Below are 24,516 nucleotides of genomic sequence, written 5' to 3'. Positions count from 1 at the left end.
ATTAAGGCCCAGCCTAACTCAGCCCAGCCCTGAAGGAGAATGGAGCCTTCTCCAGCAGTTCGGTGGTAAATCAATAAAGTACGACCGTTCAAACCTCGTCTGGAATGTTCACACCTACGACTGTCTCTGCAATAGTAAAACAAACCCACCCATCTGTTCTTTTTGTTTTACTTTCAATATTGCAGTTGAAAGGCCTAGAGCCTGGATCCTGGGAATCCAAACCTCTTCATCCTGCACAAAATATCAGGCCGACTGTTAAAATGTCAGTATTTGGCTGGACAGGGATGCAGGAGGAAGGGCTCAGACGACGGAAGCGGCTACTAATTAACTCAAATATCACATTAATGTCAAGGACTTTGCATTGGGGAGGGGATGGGAGGTGAGGAGGTTCTTTGAGGCCCGCAGTGCTTCTTTTTCCAGCTCACATCATGAGCGGCTCCCTGTGGATACGACAAGCTCAGAAGAGAAGAGTGAAGTGTAGTTAGAAATACTGGGTGACACAAGAGTATCCAAGAGGAATCTCCGAGATCTTCACACAACTGCTCTGCCAGAGCTCTGATGACCACATCATTGGTTCACACAAAAGGATTAGACATAATTAACATTACATGCACTTAACTGCCAAGAGATCCCCCCTTTATTTGTTTTAAATTAGAATCTAATACTTTCTACCAGACTGAAATATGGGCATCCAGTTAAATACACCTCTGTCTTGCAGCGACTGTCATGGCGACCGATCACATGACTGTCCTGCCAACTGAGGGGGGAGTCTGCATACATGAGCTCTGCTTACACAAGGACAGAAATCCTGAAGAGGGATTTATTTTAGCCTTCGGGAAGAATGGCCTCCGTTTCTTACTGCAGTCAGCCTCCAGGGGGCGCTGATTGTTCTTTCATCTACAACATGCTTACCAGATTCTTGTAATAATCAGATCTACAGCATTTACGCACATTACGGTGTTTACACGGTCACTGGAATAATCTGATAGAGCCAGAAATCGGGTAATGATCGGATTTTCGCGCCCATGTATTCAATCGTTGCTCTGATTTGAGTCTTTTCCCAGGCACATTTCCTCACACTGAGGAGTGCGTTATTCCTGTGCAGTGATTATTATTCATTCAAAACCTTTGGTTAAAAGTATATTGAACTTATAATATCAATACCAATATTAGATATTGGCATATTAGACCCATATGTCATATAAAGGTAGAAAATTCAATGTTTCTTTTAAGGCTTTTTTAATTATATCCTGTGTGTATTACACCAGCCGTAAAATAGAACTGCTGTCCAACATAAAAGCTGGAAGGAATAACTGATCTCATCATGCAGGACTGGTCTGATAAGCGTTCTGCCTCATTACTGCAGCATCGTAGAAATGTCACCACCGCGGCGCGATATTAATGTGGCCGTTATAATGATTCACTATATATAGTGAATATATAATGATTCCCCCCCATCACTGACAATCACCCAGGTGGGTATCGCTCAGCCACGCGTGATGATCAAAGAAATTCCCATTCGAGTTCAGACCGATGCGATTTTGAGGTGACCCCTTTCCGCCGGGAAACGTTTCCCTTTCGTTGGCATTTTACTTGTCAAACTTGAAACTATCAACCTGTTGGAAGCAGAGATTCTCCCAACACAGAGTTGCAGCAGCTGAAACCCTCAACGAATGGCAGCGCAGCTCCGGTGGAAGATGAAGGCCTCGCTGTCTGCGGCCCAGGAGACACAGTGCACCATCAATCAATAGCACCGAGCAAGCAACAGAGATTTTATTATCAGAGAGGCTCGGACTCGATCCTCTGCTGCAGTGACTAATCTAATTGGAGCCGACACAGCCTCCCCAGCTGTGTGGTGCTGCCAAGGAAAGAGAGGAGACCCAGAATTTAGAGAGATCTTCATGAATCAATAGTCAAGTCAAAGGCAATATTGCTTCCTCCCATCCTCCCATGCGTCCACATGGACCCATCTGGACTTACAGGTCAACAGCTCAGCTCTGGTGGCAGAAATTATTCTTTCGCCCCTCCTGTGGATGTGAAGAGGAGTGAGACATGAGCCCACTCGACCAGGCTGAAGCTGAGTGCCCCTGGCGTTCCCACACCTACGGCTCCACAAGGGCACTGCTTTTTTTGTCTGTGAGCATCTTCTGTTGTACTGAGCACAGTGTTCATTACTCAGATGTAAATAATTCAGCCTCTGAATGATTCCATGAAACATAATTGCACCGGGTCAATGCTAGCCAACACTTGAGACGGCTTGAGGGTCCCTCTGGGAGGATTTCTTGAGTGGGTGAGAGGTCGTGTCTTGTGTGTGCCAAACCGCAAAATGACAGCAGAGATCGACCTTAGACAGGAATGCTGAGTCGCTCCAGCCTCGATTTCACCATATTACATTTCATCATCATCTTCTGCATCAATTGACCACTGACCGAAGCACAGAATGTAGATCCAGCTGTAAAAATCACATTTTTCTTGAAGAAAACAAAAAATCTATAATCATTGGAACCGGGTCAAACTGAGGGCACTGAAATACCATTAGTAAACATGATCCTGTCACTAGTGTCTGGAATTATTGGTTTATTTGCTGTGGAAGGATTGAGGTGTTCATGCGCCATCTTGTGGTTGCAAGGCTGATCTGCACGCTGATTTAGTAATCTGGTCCTATTTCTAACAGAAGCGGATTACACAGAAATCCAGAGCTTTAAAAGTTGGTTTAAGGTCATTTAATTGTACCGATATTATCAGACTAATTCTAGTTCAAAAACAACTTCTGACATGAATTCTTTGGAATTACAGTTGCGGAGCTGCAACAGACACATGCTTTTGCATTGATTTTATAGAATAATAACAAAGGAAATCTTTTTTTGTTTGTTTAATTTCAATAGTTGTTTTTAAATCTTCTTAACAAACATGTTGAAAAGTTCTGTTGTCATAAAAGAAAATCCAGGATTTCACTACCGTTTCAAGCGGATGTTGACTGTATTTTTTTGGACAATAGTTGTGGGTCTGGATGTGCAAACACAGGCCTGTACTTTGGATTGAGTGTTTGAGAGAGAGTTTGTCAGAGAAATGGATCTATTTCGGCTGCCTTTCTCCTGTCTGCTGCTTGTAGCCCTTCAGCTAGACTATTCGGGTATTAAACCTTTCATTTTCATGTCGTTTCACCTTAGACGGCATAAGTTTCTTCCCCTGGTTGATGAACCTGACGGTTAACGGGCGGCTGTATTTTGTAGCCTCGGGTCCAGCTCCACTCTTCCTGCCTGCCGAGGTGGCCGGCAGCGTCCTGCAGAGGCCCAAACGTGCAAACACCGGCGTGTTTGAGGAGTGGCTGGAAGGCAATTTGGAACGTGAGTGTCTGGAGGAAACTTGTGACCTGGAAGAAGTGAGAGAAGTCTTCGAGGATGATGAAAAAACAGTGAGAATTTAGTCACTTTTTCCCTCAAAGAGATGTTCTAAATGCATTTGGGTTTAGTGGCTTCAAGCGTGTCTGTGTTTTAGATGGCGTTCTGGATGGGATACATAGGTAAGACTCTTAATTTGGCCTTCAGAGGTTGAACTGTGATGAGTCGGTGATGTCAAGAGTGCTTCTCGTGCCCTCAGATGGGAATCAGTGCGACTCAAACCCATGTCTGAACCAGGGCTCGTGCCAGGACCTTCTGAGCTCCTACATGTGCACATGTCTACCAGGCTTTGCCGGCAAAGACTGTGAGATCGGTGAGTCCTGCTCTGGAAAAGGAGATCTGATCCCATTTCGGTGTCACAGGATAAACACCGGATCCCTTCTGTTCCACAACCTCATTCTGAATCTGATTAGTAACAGAGACGCAGACGCTCGTCCACGTTCGAGTGCTGAACATAAGTTTGTGTTATTTAGGAGTTCTGAAAATAAGGGTGACGACACCTGACTCAGCGGAGCACAAACAGTTTCCCAATTGTGAAGTTTAAAGGTCAAAGGTCAAAGGTCTAGGGGTCTTTGGAAAAAGATTTAATGCCATTTTTGGCCCATTTGGGGCCATTCTGGGTGGAGTTTTCTTGTTTTTCTGCGTTTCCTTCTGGTCCTCCAGAGTAATGACATCACGTTCTAACTGCTGCTGCTGCTGGGCATGATTTGATGATGGGTTGGAATGAATGAAGACGTTTCTCTCTTCAGTTATAGCTAAAAGGTGTGACGTGAACAACGGCGACTGTGCGCACTTCTGCGAGCCGCTGGGAGCCTTTGGAGCCAAATGCAGCTGTGCTACTGGATACAGAGTAACAGATGACGGGCTTGACTGCCAACCAGAAAGTATCTGCCTCTTTTTTTCGATTAACCCTGTGCTGGGATGTGGTGACAGTGGCGTCTACGTTCACATTTCTCCTGTTTTTTAACCACACCAGCTGAATTCCCCTGTGGGAAAACAGCGCTGATGCAGGTGAACTCAGCTTTCAGGAGAACCCTGCTGGGCCGACTGAATTCCAGCCTGGAGAACGCCACCGCGCCGGACAACGTCAGCACCTCACCGTGGCCTCCCTCCACCCCAGCCACCACCCCAGCACCCTTCCTGCTCTATAACATCTCCGCAGACGACGAGTCTGGCGAGACCAACGACACCACGCTTCCCGGAGACGAGGAACCTGAACCTTACAGACGCATTGTTGGTGGAGACTTGGTGATTCCAGGAGAGATTCCATGGCAGGTACTGTGGGACGGAGGCACTGGTACAGGACATGTGTGAAGAGAGATGACGGCTCTTCTTGTGTCTGATTTGCTCAGGTCGCCTTGATGCAGCGTTCCACTGGCGAGGTGTTCTGCGGTGGCTCCATTCTCAGCGAACGCTGGGTTATCACTGCTGCTCACTGCCTGCTGGAGGAAAAAGTCTCCTTCTACATCAGAGTGGGTGAGTTACATTACTCTGGCCTAGAATCTAATCAGACCTATTCTGGGCCAATGTTGGTGGTCAAATCATTACACATTTCCCAGCTGTGGGCTGAAAAAAGCATTATTCGTTTACCATGCTTTCAATAGATCAATAATCTCCTCTCTCCCTCTGCAGGAGAACACACCTTGAGCATCCAGGAGGGCACAGAGCAGAATTATGATGTTTTGGAGCGGCATCTGCACCCACTCTACAACGCCAGCATAAGCTTGTACGATCACGACATTGCCCTGATTTACCTCAAAAGCCCCATCGCCTTCTCCGCAACCGTCCGGCCCATCTGCATAGGGCCCAGGGCTTTCACGGAGTTCCTCATAAAGTCGTACTCCCCGGCGAGAGTCAGCGGCTGGGGGCGGACGCGCTACCTGGGACTGACTGCAGACAGCTTGCAGAAGGTGGACGTTCCCTTCACCATTAGGACCGAGTGCAAGCACAGCAGCAGCAACAGGATCACGCCCTTCATGTTCTGTGCAGGGTATAAGGACGAGGCCAAAGACGCCTGCCAGGGCGACAGTGGGGGCCCCCACACCAACAGCATTCGTGACACATGGTTCCTGACTGGCATCGTGAGCTGGGGGGAGGAATGTGCAAAGGAAGGGAAATATGGCGTGTACACCCGCGTGTCTCTGTATTACCACTGGATAAAATACGTCATGGGATCAACCAAAAAGAGGCTGGCGTTCGATGTGGAAAACCCAGACGACTAGATTTTACAGTCGTGTTGAATGTGCCGTCGTAGGTTGGAAGTAAGTTTAATTTTAATTAGTAAAGGGCCCACAAGTCAGGAGTGAAGCTGTAAATGCCACTAAACCCTTTATTAAAAACAGGAAAACTGTGGCGCAATAATAACAGTAATAGGAATTCATCCCAATGCATGGATTTCAAAAATTCACAGATTCAAACATTGTTTTATTTGTATGTTATAAAGGTTTTTATTGTATAAAATATATCATGCAATTAAATAACATAGTCTTGATATTACTTCTATCTGCTGGTAAGAGACTGTATTACAAGTTCCGGGAGTTAATGCCAGAAAAGAGAACAGATTGTTTATATGTGCTTTTGAGATATTCCAAAATAAGTTCATTGTTTTAAGATTATATATATATGAGGTACATAAAATTTCAGAGAAAACAAAACTATACACACCTCAAATATAATTCCTCAAATACCAACAGTGGCTTTAATGAATCTGTGATGAAAAAGAACCAAGTTTTCACATTTTATGATACAAAATGACGAGATTGTTTCAAGCTTAAGAAACAGAGAGGTCTCACTTTTACTCTCACAAAGTAGAACAAACACTTTATCAGATGAAGCCAGCTCACAACAGTGCTCATTGCCATGCATATTCGTATTAAGGAAGCATTATATTTGGTTCAAAGGGATATAATCTTTTCAAGCAGGGCTATTTTTAGTTTACAACATAAAAAAATTTGTGCAAAGTCTGCCACATTCTGGATTAAAATGATTAACAGTAAGTCCTATGCCATACAATTATTGTACATTTATTTAATCGCAAGCACAACATTGCTGCCTTAAATGCATGGAGTAGTCGTTTTTTTGGAGCGTTGCACAGGCGGTTCACAATGTGACCAAGCTGACAGCAAAATAAATAAATCAACAAGGTAGGAAATGTGTAGCGCTCAGCAGCTCCTGCTGCTTTCCACACTCATATCCATATCAAAGAGGGCATCAAAGGCAGCGTTCCGACTGGGGCCTTAATTTGATGTGGTAAATTTATATAAGTTCGCAATCAATATTTAATTATGCGTTCAGCGTGGAGGGTATATTTCACTTTGGCTTTATGATCCCTTTTAATGGGAAATGGGAGATTTACAGAGCAGTAATGGTGAGGAGGAAACCATCTGTAAACAGCAAAATCTCCTGGTTTGTTTCACTCCTCGGTGTCTCCGTAAGGCTCCTAAAGCATTCAGAAGAGAATGACAGCTTCACACCCACCGAGAAAGACGGTATTATCAGTAGTCCTCATGGAATTACAGCGCTGTCAACTCAACCACCCAAACACGCCACATATCTGAGGATAAATTAGGAAAGGATGGTACCAGCATGAGAGGACTAAATGCCCTGCAAGGCGGGAACGGTAAGGCAGCAGCAGCAGCAGCGGCAGCGGCAGCAGCAGCGGCGAGGGAAGCACCAAACGCATCCATTCAAGTACAACGACAGGTTAAAGTGCATGTTTAACAGTAGATTTTTCAAACAAGCATGAAGTGGGGGGGGAAGGCATTAGGGTGCGGCACAGTTTGGCAAAAAGGTGCACAAAGACACAAAAAACACTTGAGATGAGTGAACTCCACAAAGGCTGAGGTCAGACATGAGATCAAAAATATGGTTTCTATGTAGAAAAGTCTAATGGTTCTAAAGAATGCCGGGACACCATCAGCCCAGCAGAGACACACAGGACACGCTCAGTCATAAAATAATCAAATCCGGACCACAAAGTGATATTAGGAGGGATGAAGAGGTTTGAGGGGGGGTCCACAGCCACACATCGTCTCTACAGTACAGAACGCATCGTAAAAGGTTAAGATGCTCCATGACGAGAGTAGAATTATCTGCTGTTGAATGTCAGCATCTCGTTCCTGAGTCTTTGTGCTGCGGCCTCACAGCTGAAGATTGAGCTGACGGCTCCAGTTCAGCCTGTTCCTCCAGCGTGTTCAACATCCACAGGAAAACATCACGATCACACTCTGGCCTTTCTTCTCTACGGGGAGCTGAGCTTTCTGGATTTTAGGTTCCTTGTCTCTGCGATGCAATACACAGAAGTTTAAAAGGAAAAGTTAAAAAACAACGTATCTGGTTGATTATGGCGCCTCTCTTTCTTACCCCCTGGTCTGATGGGGCACATCCAGCCGCTGTGTCTTCTGATCAGAGGCAGTCTGGCAGCTGGGATGGAGCCCTCCTGTCGCCCACTCAGATTTTTCACCAACCTGGAGAAGAGAAAAACATCAGGAAACAGTGAAAGAGCGACGCCATTTATTTTCATTTACTTGTTCATTTGCACTGATAGCTAACTGCCCCTCAGAGAACAGACTAATTCTGGCTCGTTTACCATCATGTGTCCCGTGCTGACAGGCTGCGCACTCACCAGCGTCCCTCGGCATCCTCGCTCTTCAGCTGAATGACGTCCCCAGATTTGATGGCGATGCTGTCAGGATGGTTCTGAAGACAGTCAGACAAAGCCACATACCTGCCCGGAGCCTGAAAGTAAAAAGTATGACAATGACAATCCAGTTTGTGTCGAATAAAAACATTGGATCATTTTTGTAGGAAATAAAAGAAACGGCGGGGGGATACAAATAGCTTTATGTCTGTTTTTGCTGCCTGTGATCTCAATAGAGTTTCTTAATATTTGATGGACAAAGAGAGTTCATCAGTGTTGTTCAAAGCACTCACAAAACCCATCCAAAAATTAGAGAGTGTGAAATAATCACTCCCATTATTCCATGATTATGCATGTGTATGGTAAAAATCCTTCCCCATCATTTAAGAATTTTAATACAGTTTAGATATAATATCAGTTGTTTAATTGGTAGTAAATGCCTGTAAAAAGGAAGAATATTGAAATTTCAAAGTAAAAATCTAAAAGCAAATGTAAAACCTGAATAAACAGCACCATCTCCTGTCCATAAAGCGGTATTGCATTCAAATTAATGATGTGTGTTGATTATTGAATTTTGACTTTGTCTTCAAATTCAAACCACGGAAACATTCTTAACAAAAAAAATATGGTCTCACCAGCTGCACCAAAACCTCCTCCTCCATGTCAGACGGATGAAAAACGTCCTGACCTCCAGACCAGTCCTCCAGACCCTCGCAGATGTCTGCCGAGTGGTGAGGTCCTGGCCAACCTGGAACCATTGAGTGCTTAGACTATACCAGGCACTAAAGTCCTCACTCTACAGCTCCCAGGCATAATGTAGATACTTAGTAACTGTATCAACATTCTTAAAAAACCCTTGTCACTTACTGGGAAATTAACAAGAACGTTGAATCAAAACCTAATCTCAGTAGTTGGGCTCTGTTCCCCAAAATCCCTCGTTGGTTCTTCAGCTCAAAATATACCTGAACTGCTGATGAGGGGGAAACGTCAAATATCTGCATCAGATTAGGAAGACAATAAATAAAAAAAATATGCAAAAAAAATGACTCTACCACAGTTACTGTGTCTAGTTACTAAGTATCTACGGTGGGACAAGTGTGCATGGAACTGGTGGGACTCACTCCTGCGGTCGTGCTGCTGTGATTTTGGAGACTGGGCCTGGAGGTCCGGGCTGCTCCTCCCTGACTCCGTGTCCTCGGAGCTCACTGACACCCTCTGCTGCTTGCTGGGGAGAACAGCACGTATCACCAAAATGCTGAACAAAACCGAAAGACCCGCACAGGCTAAAGGTCAATCCCAGATGCCTGACCCCAGATCAGTGCCACGTGAAGAACTCCGAGCTGCTTCACGGCAGGTGTTCAGGCAGCAGCCAGGCGGGCAGACACAACAGCCGTGTGCAAACTGGGCAAACAGGGGCTCATTTAAACGGTGTTCAAGTTCCAAATTTAGAGGATGGAGCATTTTTTATACAGTCACATCTAAAAAAAAGGATTTACAGATAAATGAGCTCCATCGAGAAACACAATAAAAGAATCATGAGATGAAAAATAAGTTGTTGTTTTTTGCTTTACGCATCACATGCAAAATTTTAAGTAGGTGCGGAAGAAAGTGATTGTTTGTGGGGGTGTAGGTTAGAGAAGCCATGGAGGAGCTACATACACGGTGTGTCAACGCAGCGAGGTGGTGGTGGTGGTGGAGGTGGTGGTGGTTGGGGGTGGAGGTCAGTTATGAGCCAAAAGAAAGATTCAAATATGATGACTATCAGAAAGAAAACAGCCATTTTCTTTAGTCTGGTTCCCCAAGCTGAGCCAGGTGGGGGTCATGCCAGGCTGAGGCGAGACAATCCAGGCCGAGTTTACCACCGATCGTTAGGGAGGGTCAGTGGCGCTGGGCGAGGCGGCGGGGCCGCGGGAGCGGGCGCTGCCGGGGGCTTCGGGGACAGGGACTTTGGGAACGCAGGCAAAGAAAGACGTTGGCTGACAGCGAGAGAAAGTCCAGCCGTGGCAGGCAGCCACTGGGAGCCCCTCTGGACGGCCGCACGGCCCTGCAGGTGTGGATGGGAGGAGTCGGGGAGAGGTGGGGGGGCTGTGCCTCTTCTCACACCACCAGATTTTCATTTTCATTCATGGCCGTGGGAGCTTTTTGGCTGAATAACTGTCAGTTCACGGAACTCCTAATGCATTTTAGTCTTCTGCTAAACATAAATAAGAATCTGTACACTGTTATCAGGTTAGCTGCCAACTTAATTCTGCAGTAAGGCAAAGAAAAGACGGATGTTTGTGCGTTGGTAGCCTGCAGCCATGTGCAATAGTGTCGACAGAAAAAGCACAAGACTGACCTCTCGGAGAACGGCGGAGGAGGTTGCACGTGTCCCATCAGGTGACTGTGTTGGTACATTTCATCTGTGGACGAGCAAACGATGAGAGAGGGGGCAGAAATCAGGGATGCTGCTCGCTTAATTAAAATTGACCTCATTACATGATAAGTATTGGAGACAGAGGACAGAGCTCTGCTGAGGGGTCAGAGCTTTTACCCCAACCTCCTGCTCTCCATGAGGAGCAGCTTAAAGCTCTCAAACATCCATCTTAATGTAACCTAGGAGGTTTGCAGACCTCTGAGGAGCTTCTGCTGATCGGTCAGGATCCTGCGGAGCTCGTGCAGCCAGCTCATCTTCACGTCCACGCTGGGGGCCTGGCAGACAGCACAAACATGAAGACTTCTCTCCCACTCCTGGTTATCTAGCATACCAAGGTTGAGAACCTCTCCCTACCTGAACCACGTACACTTCCTCCCTGCCGCTGTACCAGATCTCAAACTTCTTCTGATCTCCCTTGACGTTCTCTGTGATCCCCACGGCAGTCATCTGCCAGGAGACGCACAGCCTTTACACCCGCACGTACAGACTTACATCATGTCGCACACGGCATCCTGACACAACGCGAGCGTTCGCGCACCTCCGCTCTCTGACTCCTTCCTGCCCACATCCTCAATAATAAATCAAGAGCAGCTGCTGCCGTGACAACGGCTGTGAAGCGTCAACATGGGCAACAAATCTGAGACGTGAGGTCATACAGGAGTACGGTTCTCTCGCCAGCTTGTCTCTCCTGGTTCATTGTCACACTTTTGACAGACACAGAGCCACATTCAGCCAACATATCGTGCACCAGAGTGAAGACATGTGACATTAAAGATGGATACGTGTGGAGACTCCTGCCAACCTTCAGACAGTGTTTGAAGCTGTAGGAGGGCGTCTTGTCGCCTCCGTCTCCGTGCTCCTCCCTCCGTTTGCAGAACAGCAGAGCCCTTTCATATAAAAACAGATGCCTCTGCATCGGCTTGAAGCGAGCCAGCTCCTTCATGCGCGTGGGGCCCCTCTTATGACTGATCCACACGCTGAAGGAGCCCTGCATCAGCACGCGTCCCAGCTCACAGATGTCACCCTGCCAAAGGATGGAAGAGCGTCAGCATCCACACTGCTCAGGCTCTTCACAGCCACACACAGTCTCCACGGTGGCTCCAAACCTCGTATCCTGTGATGGCTATCTGATGCATGGAGTCATTGACGGATTTCAGAAGATCCAGCATGGCTGTCAGCGCCCCCTGGAGTTCAGAGGTCCCCTTGCAGTCTGTGCTATATTTGAGAAGCTCCTAAAAACACAGGTTCGTACAAATTGAGGAACACATACAGACACAGGAGCTGGACCTCGTTCTTTATTGTGTGTGTGTGATGAGACACAGTGCCAGACCTTGAGCAGCAACTGGTATTTAGTGAGGCGTTGAACTGGTTTCAGTAGGTAGGAGTCCAGGCCCAGTTTGTGCTCCAGCTTTTTTTGGCATTCCTTAAAGGAGAAAGATGCTTACATCCCACAATCAATGTAAGATATGTGTAGAAATTCTGATTTAACCGTATCATAGTAAACACACACACACACACACACTCACACACACACACACACACACACACACACACATTTAGGGGTTGTGGGACAAATAGGAGCTCATCTAAAAACTGACCTGAAAGAAGTGACAGTCTGAGAATTGTCTCCACAAGGCATCAGAGCGCAGTTTATTCTGGCAGTAACATTCATACATTTGGAAACACTCTTTCTGAGGGGATTTAAAAAGAGATGAATATGAATAAGTAAGCACCTGGAAACCGAAAATTTAAAAATAGAAAAAAACTACATAATTGAAGGAGTCGTCTCACCCTTTCCAGAAAGCAAGCCCCCACACCTTCGGGAGTTTCTAGGCATCCTTCAAGGTCCTGGAGAAAAATCCTGAAATCCCAGAAGGGTTAAAACCCACAAAAGAGATTTAAAGAGATACAGAAGAGAAAAGGACCAAAACCCCATATGTATTTATTTTAGATAAACAGAGGTACACAACTTCTATTTGAACATTAGGTGGGCCTATAGGTGATGTACGATGCTACCTGCTATGGAAATTGTAGATCTCTGGCATGTTTCCGAAGAGGATGTCTCGCTTGCTGCGGAGGATGGGAGGCAGAAGCCCGATCAGAGCCGGGTTGTCCATCTCAGCCCTGTATCCCTTCATGTGTGACAATTAGCCATTAATGCAACGACAATAGTAATAAATCTGCTTTATGAACAACAGGAAGTCTCTTTCTATTTCCCCCTCACCAGCAGAACCGAGAGCAGCTCGTCCACGTATATTCGTTCCGTATTCAGGAGTTCCCTCATCACGTGACTGAGGTGGACATAGAGGGCGCCAGAGGGCATCGTTAGCACGGAACAAAAAGAATCACAAAATATAGAGCATCAAAAAGCAGCACCGAGGATCAACAGACACCTCCCCCTCACCGCTTCTGCATATCTGGGCTGTCCTCCCCCTCCAGGCTGTAGGCCACGCAGCTTCGGCTCTCCTGGTAATCGTGAATCACCTCGATCTGAACACACCGGAGACGGACGACACCGACTCTTCCGCTTACGGTCGCAGAACTGATCATGCTGCCAAGCGCGCTGGCAGCCCAATATGACCTGAATATTGATAACAAATGCTTTTGACCTTACTTTTCTGGGATTGGGACTCTTTCGGGAGACTCTCTTCCCCGGCAGAGGGAGATCAAACGTGAATTTCAAACCATCGCCTGCAAAAGGAAGAACATCACTCACCGCAGCAGACGTCCATCAAAGTCCATAATTTACATGCTGCTTGTTTTCATATATTCTGATGAAATCTTTTATAGATTAGAACAGGGCCGTCTTCCCGGTCTTTCCTATTTTTAACGCTATACAGCCGTAACTGACACATAGGATAATGAGTAGTAATGGGTCCTGTCCTCTAAAGGTGCAGCCAAGATCTGGTACCTATATAAAGATCTAAAGCAGGTGGAATCCACTGCCAAATTCATTTTGATCCTGGCAGCTAGAGACTAACCTCATATTCCAACCTCATCACGTGCCTGCATGTTGCCCTCATCAATAAAACCCAACATTTCCTCTGCGTCTCCGCACACTTTCATTCTGTTTAATCTTTCGTTTTAATGCAGCTACATATCATAAAGGACAAATTCAAATCGACATAAAGCCCACTCATGGCTTTACCATACGCAGGCAGTAGGACAGTCAATGTCTTCAGATAAAACACACCAGATAACACATGCAGCATGAACTGGCTACTCCTCTATATGGTTAGCTTGATGTATCTCCCTGGAGACATCGGGAGATGAAAGATGCTGGAGCTGCTGTGGAGGCCAGGCGGACTCCCCATGGACTGATTAGTCCTTCGTGCTTGTTTGTAAAGGTAGTCTGCAAACCCCAGTGGCAAACCAAAAACACCTTGGGCTTACTCAGTAGGACCCTCTGATGTGTTAATGTAACCATGGTGCTTAAAGGAAAAATGCAAGGGTTGTGGAATTGGTTCCAGGCCTGAGGGGGAGTAAATAAAAGGCCCCATGCTGGGCCTGGGAAGCAAGAGAAGCTTAGTAAGGTGTTGGATTTGTAAAAGCCAAAAACTAATTATTAATGAATGGTGTGTGTGTGTGTGTGTGTCTACCATGCTTTGGAGAGAAGGGGGATTTGGAGCGCGGGGTGTTTTCGGGCCTGGGGGCCACCAGTTGGACCGGTCGTACGTGCTTGTCAGCCAGCTTCCTCAGACAGGCCTGACGATTCTGGATCATCTGCTGCACCGCTACATGCTTCTCAAACGTCTCCGCTATCTGGGTCTGGCAGATTGGATTTATGGAAATGAAGATCATGCCTTGCATTTATTACTCTAAAGGAGCTACAGCGGTGGCGACAGAGATGAATCCAACACCCTCTGTATGAAATTAGCCGTAGCCACCGACCTGCAGTTGGGGAGTGATGACCCCTTCGTACTCTATAGCCAAGACATCAGGGCCTGAGCTCAGCATCGATGGTGCCTCCTCCAGGAACTTCTCAATGTCCTGCAGAGCAGCCTGGGCCCCCTCTTTAGACTGCAACCTATCCACCAGCTGATTGGCCAGCAGATATGCTCCATTGTCACACCAGGTTTGGGCCTTGGGGTGCAGAAAAACACATTCTGCTCGCCATAAAAGCTTTCCGGGGAGTGTGTTTGGGTCCGTAGATGCTCTCACCTGTCCGAGACACAGCAGCAGCTGGTGCGTCTGCAGGAGGTGTGCGCGTTTGGCCTTCAGAGCAGCATCGAGAGTGTCGCAGTAGTGGCGGAGCTCGTTGCAGCGCTGCATGATGAGCGCCATGGCGTAGTGGTGACCAGCCGACAGCTGGTGTCCGTGAAGGATGAAGATCTGAGTTTGAGACATCACCTCCTGCCACAGCCGACAAACACACACTTGAAATAGTCCCCGTTTCTATTTATAGCGAGTGACGTGTGAATCTTTATATTAATATTTGCACATTGGCCGACCTGAGCGTTTGATTCCAGGCTGTCAAACCTTTTCAGAACCTGTTCCGTCTGAGCCAGCGTGCTGACAGACACCGGCAGTTCTCTCTCCTCAGACATCAGAGCCTGCAGGCGCATCTCCGTCTAAACACACATTACAAAAGATCTCACACACACACGATAAAGGCTCTCAAGGTTCCCAATGTGGCCAAGGTCCAGGTCCAGTCGGAGGAACAATTCTCACCTCCTGAAAGCTCTGCTCATATCTGAGGAGCTGCAGGTACTGGTGGAACTTAAGACGGTGCTTCTCAAAGAAGCCATCGAAGGCCGACTCCATGTCTCTGAGCTGAGTGTAAAGCCTAAACAAACAGGCAGGTGCAGGTTTTCAGTGTGTCATAAATGCATGAAAGGTTTCTTTTACATGTTCAGCCACTATTCTAAAGAAATGACCTCTGCACTGTCTCCCAGTCCATCCTCACGTCCCACTGAGCATCATCTTCCTTCCCTGAGGTCTCCAGGCTTAAGAGAAGATGATGACCCTCCTTTGACACAGACTTGATAGCATCCTTTTTTTAAAAAAGAAAATAAATAAGAATGCATACATTTATTGAAATATTGATCATTTCAGTATTTACCAGGATGTACAACTCCGAGGATTACAGAAATGAGGAATGAACCCTGTCTTACTTTGAGCTTCCTATATTTCGCAGTGTGGGTCTCCAGGAGATGTTGGGTGTCTTTTCTGTCATCGGGCAACTCGGTCTCAGCCAGCTCGGTGCCAAAACTCTGCAGCATCTGGGCGATGTCTTTGACCGTCACCGCAAAACTCTCAATGGCCTGCAGAGGAAAGAGAAGAGATGCAGGGAAGATGCGGCACCGAAGACAAGACAGCAGAAAAGTCCCACTGGGGACGTGTTCAAAATGTCCAACAAAGGTTTCCAACATGGCAAAAATAACAACAAAGGTGAACCCCAGAAAAGTTGCAAAGCTGCTCTCAGCTTACTGTTCGTAAAACAATCCAGTCGCTGTGGCAGTAGTCCAAGGTGCCCCCGAACTCTGAAGTCAGCTGGTTCTCATCGATGTAGCGCAGAAGGTCAGTGACAGAGCTCAGCATCACCACCTGAAGGTGGCGGAGCAGAGAAAATGAGTCCCTTAGTTTTATGGTTTACAGGTTAGAATCAGCAGAATAAAGGTCGATTACCACCACTGACAGGTGACACGTTTCTTCATGACACACAGAAACCATAGAAACTGTGGTACTCGAGGACGTAGCAGAATACAAACACGTGGGACATGTGTGGGAACTGAGGAGGAGCTGCCTTACTGGCATCTGGAGCATGAAGTCCTCCTGACTGAAGCGAAAGCCAATATCAGTGACGGTGCGATGGAAGAAGCTGGTGGGTCGGAGCACCAAAACCAGGTGAAGGTTCCCCGGAAAGGATGCCTGGAAAGGGTCAAAGAGGACACCTGCTTACATTTCCAAAAATGTACACAGCTGCCATAAACTATAGTGAAATGTTGTCCAGAGAGCTCCTGATTCTCCATTCTATCTCAACTGTCACTCCCTAAAGTATCTGTAGGCACCTGTCCAGCGGTCCAATTTTACTCTATCCATCTCTGCTGGAATGAATTTTTAATGTGATTGGGTTGTTACCTGGGTGTTTAACATTAATAGTTTCTCTAGAAAGGCGCTAAATCAGAGCCGTCGAGCTGAGGAAATGAATGACTTTAATATATTCCTGAAATGAATGAATGCTTTTAGCGTTCAGATTAAAACTCCGCACGCACGCATGCGTCACGCAGTGCACCGACATTCATTTTTCGTAATCACACAATTAAAGCTTAGAAACGCAAGTAAATGATGAAAAAAACATCTGCTGATGAAGCTTTGCTTGCATGACAAAGCAGAAGCGCCGCCGCAGTAAAGCCCCCCCACCCTCGTCTCCGGCACCGCATTCAAAGAACTTCTCCAGAACTCCTCAGATGGAAAATTGCGTAGTCAGCAGCTCGTTACCGGGCACCGTTGCATCTTCTGTAATCCCAGCTGGTAACCGCAATTAGACACGGGGGTTGACGCCATCTCCATGAAACGCTCGATCCCGCCCGTGTGCGGGAACTCGGCGCTGAAGCGCGGAGCCGCCTCCGGCTGCAGGGGCGCAGAGCCGCAGCGCTGCAGCAGACTGCTGCCAGGGTGGCAGCGCACACTGCACCCTTCCCCTCCTGCCTCCCTGCCTTTTCATCCCCCTCAGACCCGCGTCATCACGCAATATTTGCCTACTCACGCCATTTGCAGGGATGTGCAATGGCTCGATGCAGACTAGACATTTCTGTTCAACCTCGCTAAAACGGCTCCCAACATCAGCGTTTGAAGCAAATAATAATAATAAATACACAAATATATAGAATAAATAGATAAAAAATTGGTCCAATGTTTCCAGTATCAAGGACATTAAATATTTCTGCATGATGACTCATCTGTCTGCTGGAAATCCAGATGAAATAACTAAATTAGGGGTGGAAGTAGTTCAGTCTGTAGTGTAGAGGACTGGGCAGAGGGTTTCACTTTAAGCTGGGGGGGTGTACCAGCACCAGGATACCGTCAGACCCTTGAGGACAGTATGAACCCTCAAAATGTTCATATTGCCCTGCAATGATGAGCCGACTCCATCACTCTCCCATGAGAAAAGAAGGAATAACTAAATCAAGCATCTCTCTCACCGCTATCCTGGAAAGAGCGGTCTTGATGGAGGCCCACGTATCCAGTCTGCGGTCTAAAATGATGATGAACTTTACTCCCGGTTGCCTCATTCTGGAAGAAGAATCAAGTTATCATAACTGCTTGTAGTCCTCAAGCATATTTTGCTGCCTAAATAATATTCGAAAAGAAGGAGAGAGAATTCAATTAGTGCAATAATGTCCTGTTGATGGTAAACTGACAGCACATGGCATGAACAGATCTAATTCTGCCCTCTCTGGGGAGTCGTGATATGGAGGACATCGGACACTGAGCTGAAGGGGCATTTCAGGCCGGCTGTGCTTAAAGTGCATGTGACAGGCTTTTGGTGCACTGCAGGAAGAGCAGAAAGACTAGAGGAGGAGGACGCACCGAGGGATGAGAGTCAGGTATGTAAATACTTTGGCTAAAGCTTCCTCTGGAATGTCACTGAAAGCAGAGCATTCTGGGAGGGTGATGATGACACTGGAGTCTTCCCCACGGCCCCCTGGACAAGGGAAAGTAAACCAAGCATGTACTTTGTTTTAAAAAAACGCAGCAAATGTGTGATTAATGCTGAAATCATTTAACCGTGCCTCACCTGACAGGTACGCAACCTGCTTCTCTATGTAACCTCCGACCTCCTTCATGCTCACAGGAACCGTAACCTCTACGAAAAGAGGAACAATAAACACAAATTATGGCACAAAAGTGCTCAAAATTCAACACACTTATAATTGAACTCAGAATAGATATTTTAGAGGCGCTTTATCACAATGAGGCAGCCAGGTGACCTGGTGTACCTGCTGTCTAAGGGCTAAATAAGTCTGGCTGGTAAGTCACTGGTTCCAAAGCATAAACAGAGGGAAGGATAACAGATCACTTCAAAAAGCTCGACTGACACAGCAGAGGTGCTTTGGAAGACTAGATTGCCATCACATGCATGTAATGAGCTCCACCAACCCCTGCTGAATATTTGATGTGTGTCTCTAAGTTGCAAAGTTAGACCACAGCTAGACCGCGCACGCATACGGGCAGGCTAATGTTACCGTCCAGCTCACACAAACATTCATACGTGAACATTGGTCCACATATGTGAAAAACCTCATTAAATGCTTCAATGTTTTTAAAAAGAAACCAACGTTGACGCTGGGCAAACACGGTTATTTACTTTGAAAGGAAACCAGGATTTCCTCCAGGTGACTTTGAGGATACATGCACAGGCCAAACTCAGATAATCTGGTGTGTTTGCCGTCCTGTTGTTGCACACACAGAGGGGAGAAAGGGGAACATTTGCCAGTGCGGATGGAAACAGACGCGGAGCTTATCGCTGTTGCCCAAACAAACAGAACCACGTATGCAGATTACGACGGTGCCTGAACGTTCTGCTGCGTGTTCTGGTCAGAAAACGGAAAAGGCGTGACTCAGAACATGTACGGATCAGGGTCAGTAAAGGAGCGTGGAGCCACACTAGTGACAAAAGGCCGTGAAAGGCGGTGCGTCATACACACTGAGCTGTTGTCAAACATGTACCAGAACAAGAGTTCCCCTCCCATCGCACACAGACCTGGTCTCATACTGCTTTTAGGTCATGAGATTTTTGGAAAAAAACACAAAGCTTACAATGCTGAGAGGATTAAACTGGTTCAGCAGTCGTCGCCCCCCCCTCCGGGTTACAGGGGCACGAGATTGGTTTTGCAATAGAAAGACCAAAATGACCTGGAGACAATATTCCCCTCCATATATTTGCCTGGGACACACAGGAATAGACAAACATTGAATTTGATAAATGTGTTTGGCAGCCTGATGGATTCAAATGTAACAGAATATATGACGAAGAGGCTCAGGTGCCGCACTGCAAAAAGTGGCGTCTAAGAAGATTTGTTGTTTTGAAGAGGTAACTTTACAGTGCAGCCGACCTGAAGTGTGAAACAGGTCCTCTGATATAAAGTTTGGTTAATACCGCACTGATTTAGCCTTTTCATTGGAATAAGATGTGTGAAAAGAGCCACAGGCATGTTTTCCCTTCTGACAGAGAGAAGAAATCTTCATTTTTCCATTGTTTTTCAGCACCATGCTTATCACACTGTATCCTGTTTAAGCTGATTAGGACACGGCCGGAGAGAATGGCTCAAATTACACACCGGGAGGGGAAAAAAGGCAGCAGGTATTAATAGAAGCGAAGTGCAGCCTTGCCGTGCTCTCTGTTACCTTGTACAGGTAAATGAATCCACACCAGACATTCAAAACAAGAGCCCCATTAATAAAACATCCATTCAAGGCTGCCACCAGGACTTATCTGTCAATCAGACCCTCCGCCAGTCCTGATACTTTACCTTCCTTCTGTTTTCATCCTGTTGATTGACAGCCAGTAACATTAAAGACTCAGAATTTAGCCCACTTTAGAGAAATATTGTCTATTGTAACACTGAGGATGGATGTGGATGATTCACTGACAACAAATATGTACATTTTACTCCCAAAAGCACCATATTGACACAACACATCACTGCTGCCGATGTGTACTGTAACATGTGTGACCGACGGCTTAAAATAGCCGGAATAATCCCCCGTCATGGCTGGCAAAGCAAAGCCGCAGGAACTGGCACATCAAAAGCCAAACTTCGAGACCTAGGACAGCTTTCATATTAAATAACTAGTACACCAGATTGTGTTTCTCTCTAGTCAGCTCGATGGAGTAGCAGATAGATATTGTTCAGATGTCAGCGTGGCCTTTACTTACGCTGCAGAGTGCTCTCCAGCTGGGCGCTGGCCTGCAGGAGGTAGTGGTAGCTTTCCATCTCCTCCTTGGGTTCCTTTTCTGTCTCCATCTCCCCCTGCAATGAGGCCGGACCCATTCCTCCTCCTCCCCCTCCTCTCTGGTGCTGGATACAGGTGAGAGAAACTGCGGCGGCGGGAGGTCCACGGGGCCTCACATCCTCCTCAGAGTCCCACAGCTCTGCACAATCATCCTCCGACTACAACAGGGAAACTTTAGCTGGGGCAGCTCCCTGAGGCTCCCTGAGCTCTCTGACCTTGAGCGGCATGGAGGGAATCCACAGCGAGCGACGCGGATGGAGCAGACCTGAACACGACAGCACCGGGATGCTGGTTGGATGCACCGCTTCCGACTTGCAGGGAAGGCGATTGGCTTTGCTCTCGGTGACTTCAAAACAAATACGGCTCCATCTGGTCAGTGCTATCAGCCTCCCTCCTCGCTGCCCCTCCCCTCACATTTAGTCCAGCAGCTTTAATGCGGCAGCTCAGGAGTCTGAAACGCTGCCAACTCCCTCCCAACTTTTCTCCTCACCTCACCCCTTCGTGCTCTCCCTACAGTAGGCTCCACTGTCGGGCTGCTTGGCCTCAATATTCATGCGCCCACTGCATGAAGCAGAGAAAAGAACTGTTGTAAAAAGAGAAACTGAAAGTCTAATGCCAGCATTTTCAGCCCAGGCAGAGCGCTTCGACGCACAAGAGCAGCTTTCAAGGAGAACAGCCATGTTATTGTGTACATACAGATAACACAGCCTCCCGACCCCTTGACCCCCCCAGCCTACATGGCAGGACGCTGCATGGATGTGATTGGAGGAAACATTTGTGAATGTAAACCACCTCTGTGTGGCCGAACTCTTGATTTGAGGCCACACATGGAGCAGTCCTGATACGCAGCCACTCAGCTGATCCAGCTTAGCCTCTCAGTCATCTCATTACCACGCTGCGTCTTAGTGTGTCCAAATACACACACACACAAGCAGCTGACATGAATAAGGGCATAAAACACACACAAAGGGAGGTTTACTTCAAAACAATTCTGTTTATTCCAGAAAATCTTCAATTTTAGAATATGGTAGTTTCAAAGAGGTACATTCAGCTTCGAGGTTTTGGAGTGTTGAGGCCGGAGCTCCTAAAGGACAGGAGGTGGACAGTGTCCTGCTGCGCCACACAGGGGTTGCTGAGGTGAGGCGTGCACCTCCTTCGGCAGCACCCGCGGTTACAGAGCCTCGTATTTCTTTTCTTTTTTCTTTTTTTTAAATATATATTAAATTTTCTTACAAAAGTCATTTGGAAAAAGAAAACATTGCATTAAAAATACAATTCAGTTATTTTCCTGACAGGCAACACATTAGACTCCAATATACTTTGCTTTAGCTCTGAAAATAGCAACTCTGATGTCAGTTAAAGGTTTTATTTTTTTCTTTTGGATAGCAAAGCAGGCAGCCTCCCTTGGGTTTGTTCGTGCAACCGCAGTTTTACACAGGAACATTTGCAGGTTGGAAAAGGTGTAACTGGTTCAGTGGTTGACTGTGTGTGTACTCCAGAGGCTGCCTGGCTTTGCCTTCCACAACAATCAAATGGGAATGGCACAGGCTCGTATCACAGCTGGAGTGACAGAACTCAACGGGCACAAAGCTGACTGCACAGTCGGAAAAGGTTTTCATGTCAAGAAAATATAGCTGTGAATAAAAGTACCCATACCCATAAATATGCCAACCGGACAACATGCTCATGAAGAAAAGAAAGAACAGATCTGTATCAAAATTTAACAGGATAATTATGGCGTGTTTATATGGAATGTATGAAGCACAGCAAGACAAGGTCTAATCTGTAAGATTTAGCAGCACAAGTGGAATCCTTCTCTTTAATCTAGCTCCTTGAAACGCACCATCGCCCGCAGCTCCGCGGTCCTGGGGGGTTCCGTTTACTTCATCGCTAAGTGCTACTAGATCTCACAAAGTAGACCTTTAAAGGACGGAATCAGAAGCCCAAAGCGTACTCTGGTTGCTCTGTTTGTCAGAGAGGAAAGGGAACTGAGAGCCTCACAGTGGTTTTAACCGTGCTGCCTCCGCAATAGTTTGTTCACACTCACACATCACTGCCTGAGACAGATTATGCAAAAGGTCAAAGGTCATAAACCTCATTCAGGATTTAGTGCATCTGTGACTGTGTGTGATTATTGGGTCTAATCTATCTGCTGTGTATGTGTGTGTGCTCAGGCATATATTCAGTCGCTCTTCGGGTTCCTTGATAACGCACGAAGAGAACGTCATCAAGGTTGTAGTAATCCTGTTTTTATGGCACACAGGCGTTTCTTTTGATCCAGCTGCATGCACTCATGCACCTAATGGGCACAGCAACCTGATGTCCTTCAAGTCACACTAATGTGGACACAATATGTTTGATTATGGGCTGCTTTTTTTTTTTTTTTTGGCTTTGAGCAGATCATAGATCTTCAAGCTATATACAGTAAAGCATATATATTAAAATTCTCATCTTTAACAGACACTTAAAACAATCTGAGGTTGGAAAGTGCCACGTGTCAGAATAATCCCAACAACTCTAACTTCACATCCACACTTTTTGGACTGAGTGATAACATGAGCTTCAGTAACCACTTAAAACTTTTGAAAAATGTATAATAATAATAATAATAAAAGAACAGCTTTTGAAAAGAAAACCGACACACCTGAAACCTGCTCTAACAGTCTAGATGTCACTCTCAAAGGAACTAAATTCATCAGCAACTTTTTTTTTTTTTTTGTTGCAGTCGGACCTCCTGGGCGAGCAACACAAGATAACCATTTGTATATTTATCACTGGAAAGGCCCGTTATATTAAAACACTAAACTTGAAAACAACATGAACAGGAGCCTTGCGCTTGAGTTCCATTTATACTTCTTACATGCAAGTGAACATGTCACAACTGCGTGTTAAAACGCCGCAGTTGAACAGAGCTACTGACAAGGCAGCTGTGTATGCATTCATTTGTAAGCTGGTATTAGACAGGAGGAGGAGAAAAGGACAACTCATGCTTCTCATCTGAGCAGATAGTAGAAAAGTGATGCACAGCACTGCTCTGCAGGCATGTGTGAGGAGTTAGGAGCTGTTTGCACTGAGAAAAGGAAGGACTGAGCATTGTGACACACCCCAGGAGATCTCAAAGTCTGTATATTTATCCTCTCGCCCTCTGATTCTTCTGCTTGGATCATGTGTGACTGCACACAGCTGTGACCCAACTAGGCCGCACATGACCCCGGCTGATGTGCAACCCTGTTGAATCCTCGCAGGTTTTCATTCCCGAAGTTGCAGGTTCTTGTAGGACAGAGGTGTTACAGCAGCAATCTGCAAAAACAAAAGAAGTAATTATTTCACAGCCTCGACATTTTGACGAGGGAGAGACACGTTAATCATCAATAGGCGTTGATTGAGCACAAGTGTTAGAGCAAAAATGACACCGTCCCAGCCACCATGTACAAGCAGAATTAAGAAAGACGACGTTCATTTCAGTTTCAGTTTCATCAGACAAGCTCAGCAGGGAAACTGAACAGACACAGAGGTGTCTCGCTGGAGTTTACCTGGACGGTGGCAGCAGGCGATCCTCCGACAGCTATCAGGAAAATAGAAAAGCAGGTTAAACTAAGAAAGCTGTTGTTAAAAAGCCCGGTGCTATCACATAGTGCTGACCCTGGTCAACCGTGATGTGGAAAGTGACACATTTGCTATAGACCTACTGACAGGGGGGTGGACAAAAAAATAAACGGGTAATAAAGAAGCGCCAATAAAGGCATAGAGGGGCCTCTCATGATATACTCACCATGACAACAGAGATGGGTGCAACACTCTTGGATTTGAGGGATTATAGTTGCAACCAAATAAAAACATGGATCGAAATCCCCTCTACTACTCCAGGAGTTCCCTCCATGTTTCAGTCAACCAAATGACACAAACAGCCATCATCTCTGCCATGTCTTCTATACACCCTACTGTAAAAACTACAGTTTTGCTGGCGTGTGTGTTTATTACTCAGTGGCCACATGTCTATTGACAACTACACTATGGCTTCAACCGTATAAGATCGGATTCATTTTTGTTGTTTCCATTTTTTAAGATGGTAACGAGATGGAAACAGGAAGGATGTTATA

General features: G+C 46.3%; 3 protein-coding genes across 16 annotated transcripts in view; 1 reads left to right on the top strand and 2 right to left on the bottom strand.

The window, feature by feature from the left end:
* Positions 1-2,997: 2,997 nt before the first annotated feature.
* f9a (coagulation factor IXa) lies at positions 2,998-6,055 on the top strand. Its single transcript, XM_057043279.1, has 8 exons — positions 2,998-3,133; positions 3,234-3,415; positions 3,499-3,523; positions 3,601-3,714; positions 4,151-4,285; positions 4,378-4,676; positions 4,754-4,877; positions 5,034-6,055. Exons 1-8 carry the CDS (start codon positions 3,070-3,072, stop codon positions 5,621-5,623), a joined length of 1,533 nt encoding a protein of 510 aa, XP_056899259.1. The 5' UTR covers positions 2,998-3,069; the 3' UTR covers positions 5,624-6,055.
* Positions 6,056-6,071: 16 nt separating this feature from the next.
* On the bottom strand, positions 6,072-20,817 carry mcf2a (MCF.2 cell line derived transforming sequence a). Of its 7 annotated transcripts, XM_057043273.1 has the most exons (30): positions 20,340-20,812; positions 18,198-18,266; positions 17,990-18,104; positions 17,602-17,692; positions 16,208-16,327; positions 15,887-16,003; positions 15,571-15,720; positions 15,334-15,449; positions 15,128-15,242; positions 14,908-15,027; positions 14,618-14,809; positions 14,348-14,539; positions 14,056-14,224; positions 13,071-13,147; positions 12,861-12,946; positions 12,681-12,747; positions 12,473-12,588; positions 12,248-12,317; positions 12,055-12,147; positions 11,787-11,879; positions 11,563-11,688; positions 11,259-11,480; positions 10,811-10,903; positions 10,653-10,731; positions 10,379-10,442; positions 9,162-9,265; positions 8,676-8,788; positions 8,026-8,138; positions 7,764-7,867; positions 6,072-7,682 (listed from the first exon to the last, which is right to left on the bottom strand). In XM_057043273.1, the coding sequence occupies exons 1-30, from the start codon at positions 20,452-20,454 to the stop codon at positions 7,642-7,644; spliced, it is 3,342 nt and encodes a 1,113-aa protein (XP_056899253.1). In that variant the 5' UTR covers positions 20,455-20,812; the 3' UTR covers positions 6,072-7,641. The 7 variants fall into 7 exon arrangements, 5 of the variants coding, with proteins under 5 accessions (XP_056899253.1, XP_056899257.1, XP_056899254.1 ...); XM_057043274.1 differs by lacking the exons at positions 6,072-7,682; positions 7,764-7,867 and adding an exon at positions 8,908-9,010 and having other exon boundaries at positions 20,340-20,816; XM_057043275.1 differs by lacking the exons at positions 6,072-7,682; positions 7,764-7,867 and adding an exon at positions 8,908-9,007 and having other exon boundaries at positions 20,340-20,816.
* A 573-nt stretch (positions 20,818-21,390) lies between these two features.
* Positions 21,391-24,516, bottom strand: part of atp11c (ATPase phospholipid transporting 11C) — a 32,224-nt gene continuing 29,098 nt past the window's right edge. For 6 of the 8 annotated variants that reach the window (XR_008951988.1, XM_057042689.1, XM_057042685.1 and 3 more), the window contains 2 exons: positions 23,950-23,981; positions 21,391-23,716 (listed from right to left, as the gene is read on the bottom strand). Coding sequence is in view for 2 of the 8 variants with exons in the window: in XM_057042688.1 (XP_056898668.1) it covers positions 23,704-23,716; positions 23,950-23,981 (45 nt within the window). In the remaining 6 variants the exon portion in view is untranslated. The remainder of the gene's footprint in view (positions 23,717-23,949; positions 23,982-24,516) is intronic. The other 2 variants (XM_057042684.1, XM_057042687.1) reach the window with 1 other exon arrangement.

This window comes from Takifugu flavidus, chromosome 9 (assembly GCF_003711565.1).
Source record: "Takifugu flavidus isolate HTHZ2018 chromosome 9, ASM371156v2, whole genome shotgun sequence".
Taxonomy (NCBI): Eukaryota; Metazoa; Chordata; class Actinopteri; order Tetraodontiformes; family Tetraodontidae; genus Takifugu; species Takifugu flavidus.
This window is presented reverse-complemented; position numbering and strand designations above follow the sequence as displayed.

Bases quoted from the DNA above. Each gene is read 5' to 3' on its own strand.
- f9a (XM_057043279.1), top strand. From the start codon at position 3,070: ATGGATCTATTTCGGCTGCCTTTCTCCTGTCTGCTGCTTGTAGCCCTT. The intron at 3,524-3,600 runs GTAAGACTCTTA...TCGTGCCCTCAG, and splicing joins GTTCTGGATGGGATACATAG to ATGGGAATCAGTGCGACTCA. The intron at 4,677-4,753 runs GTACTGTGGGAC...TGATTTGCTCAG, and splicing joins CAGGAGAGATTCCATGGCAG to GTCGCCTTGATGCAGCGTTC.
- mcf2a (XM_057043273.1), bottom strand. From the start codon at position 20,454: ATGGGTCCGGCCTCATTGCAGGGGGAGATGGAGACAGAAAAGGAACCC. The intron at 12,947-13,070 runs GTAAGGTCAAAA...CGGTGTGTTCAG, and splicing joins AGAGTCCCAATCCCAGAAAA to ATCGAGGTGATTCACGATTA. The intron at 10,443-10,652 runs GTCTGCAAACCT...GCTCGTCCACAG, and splicing joins TCAGCAGAAGCTCCTCAGAG to ATGAAATGTACCAACACAGT.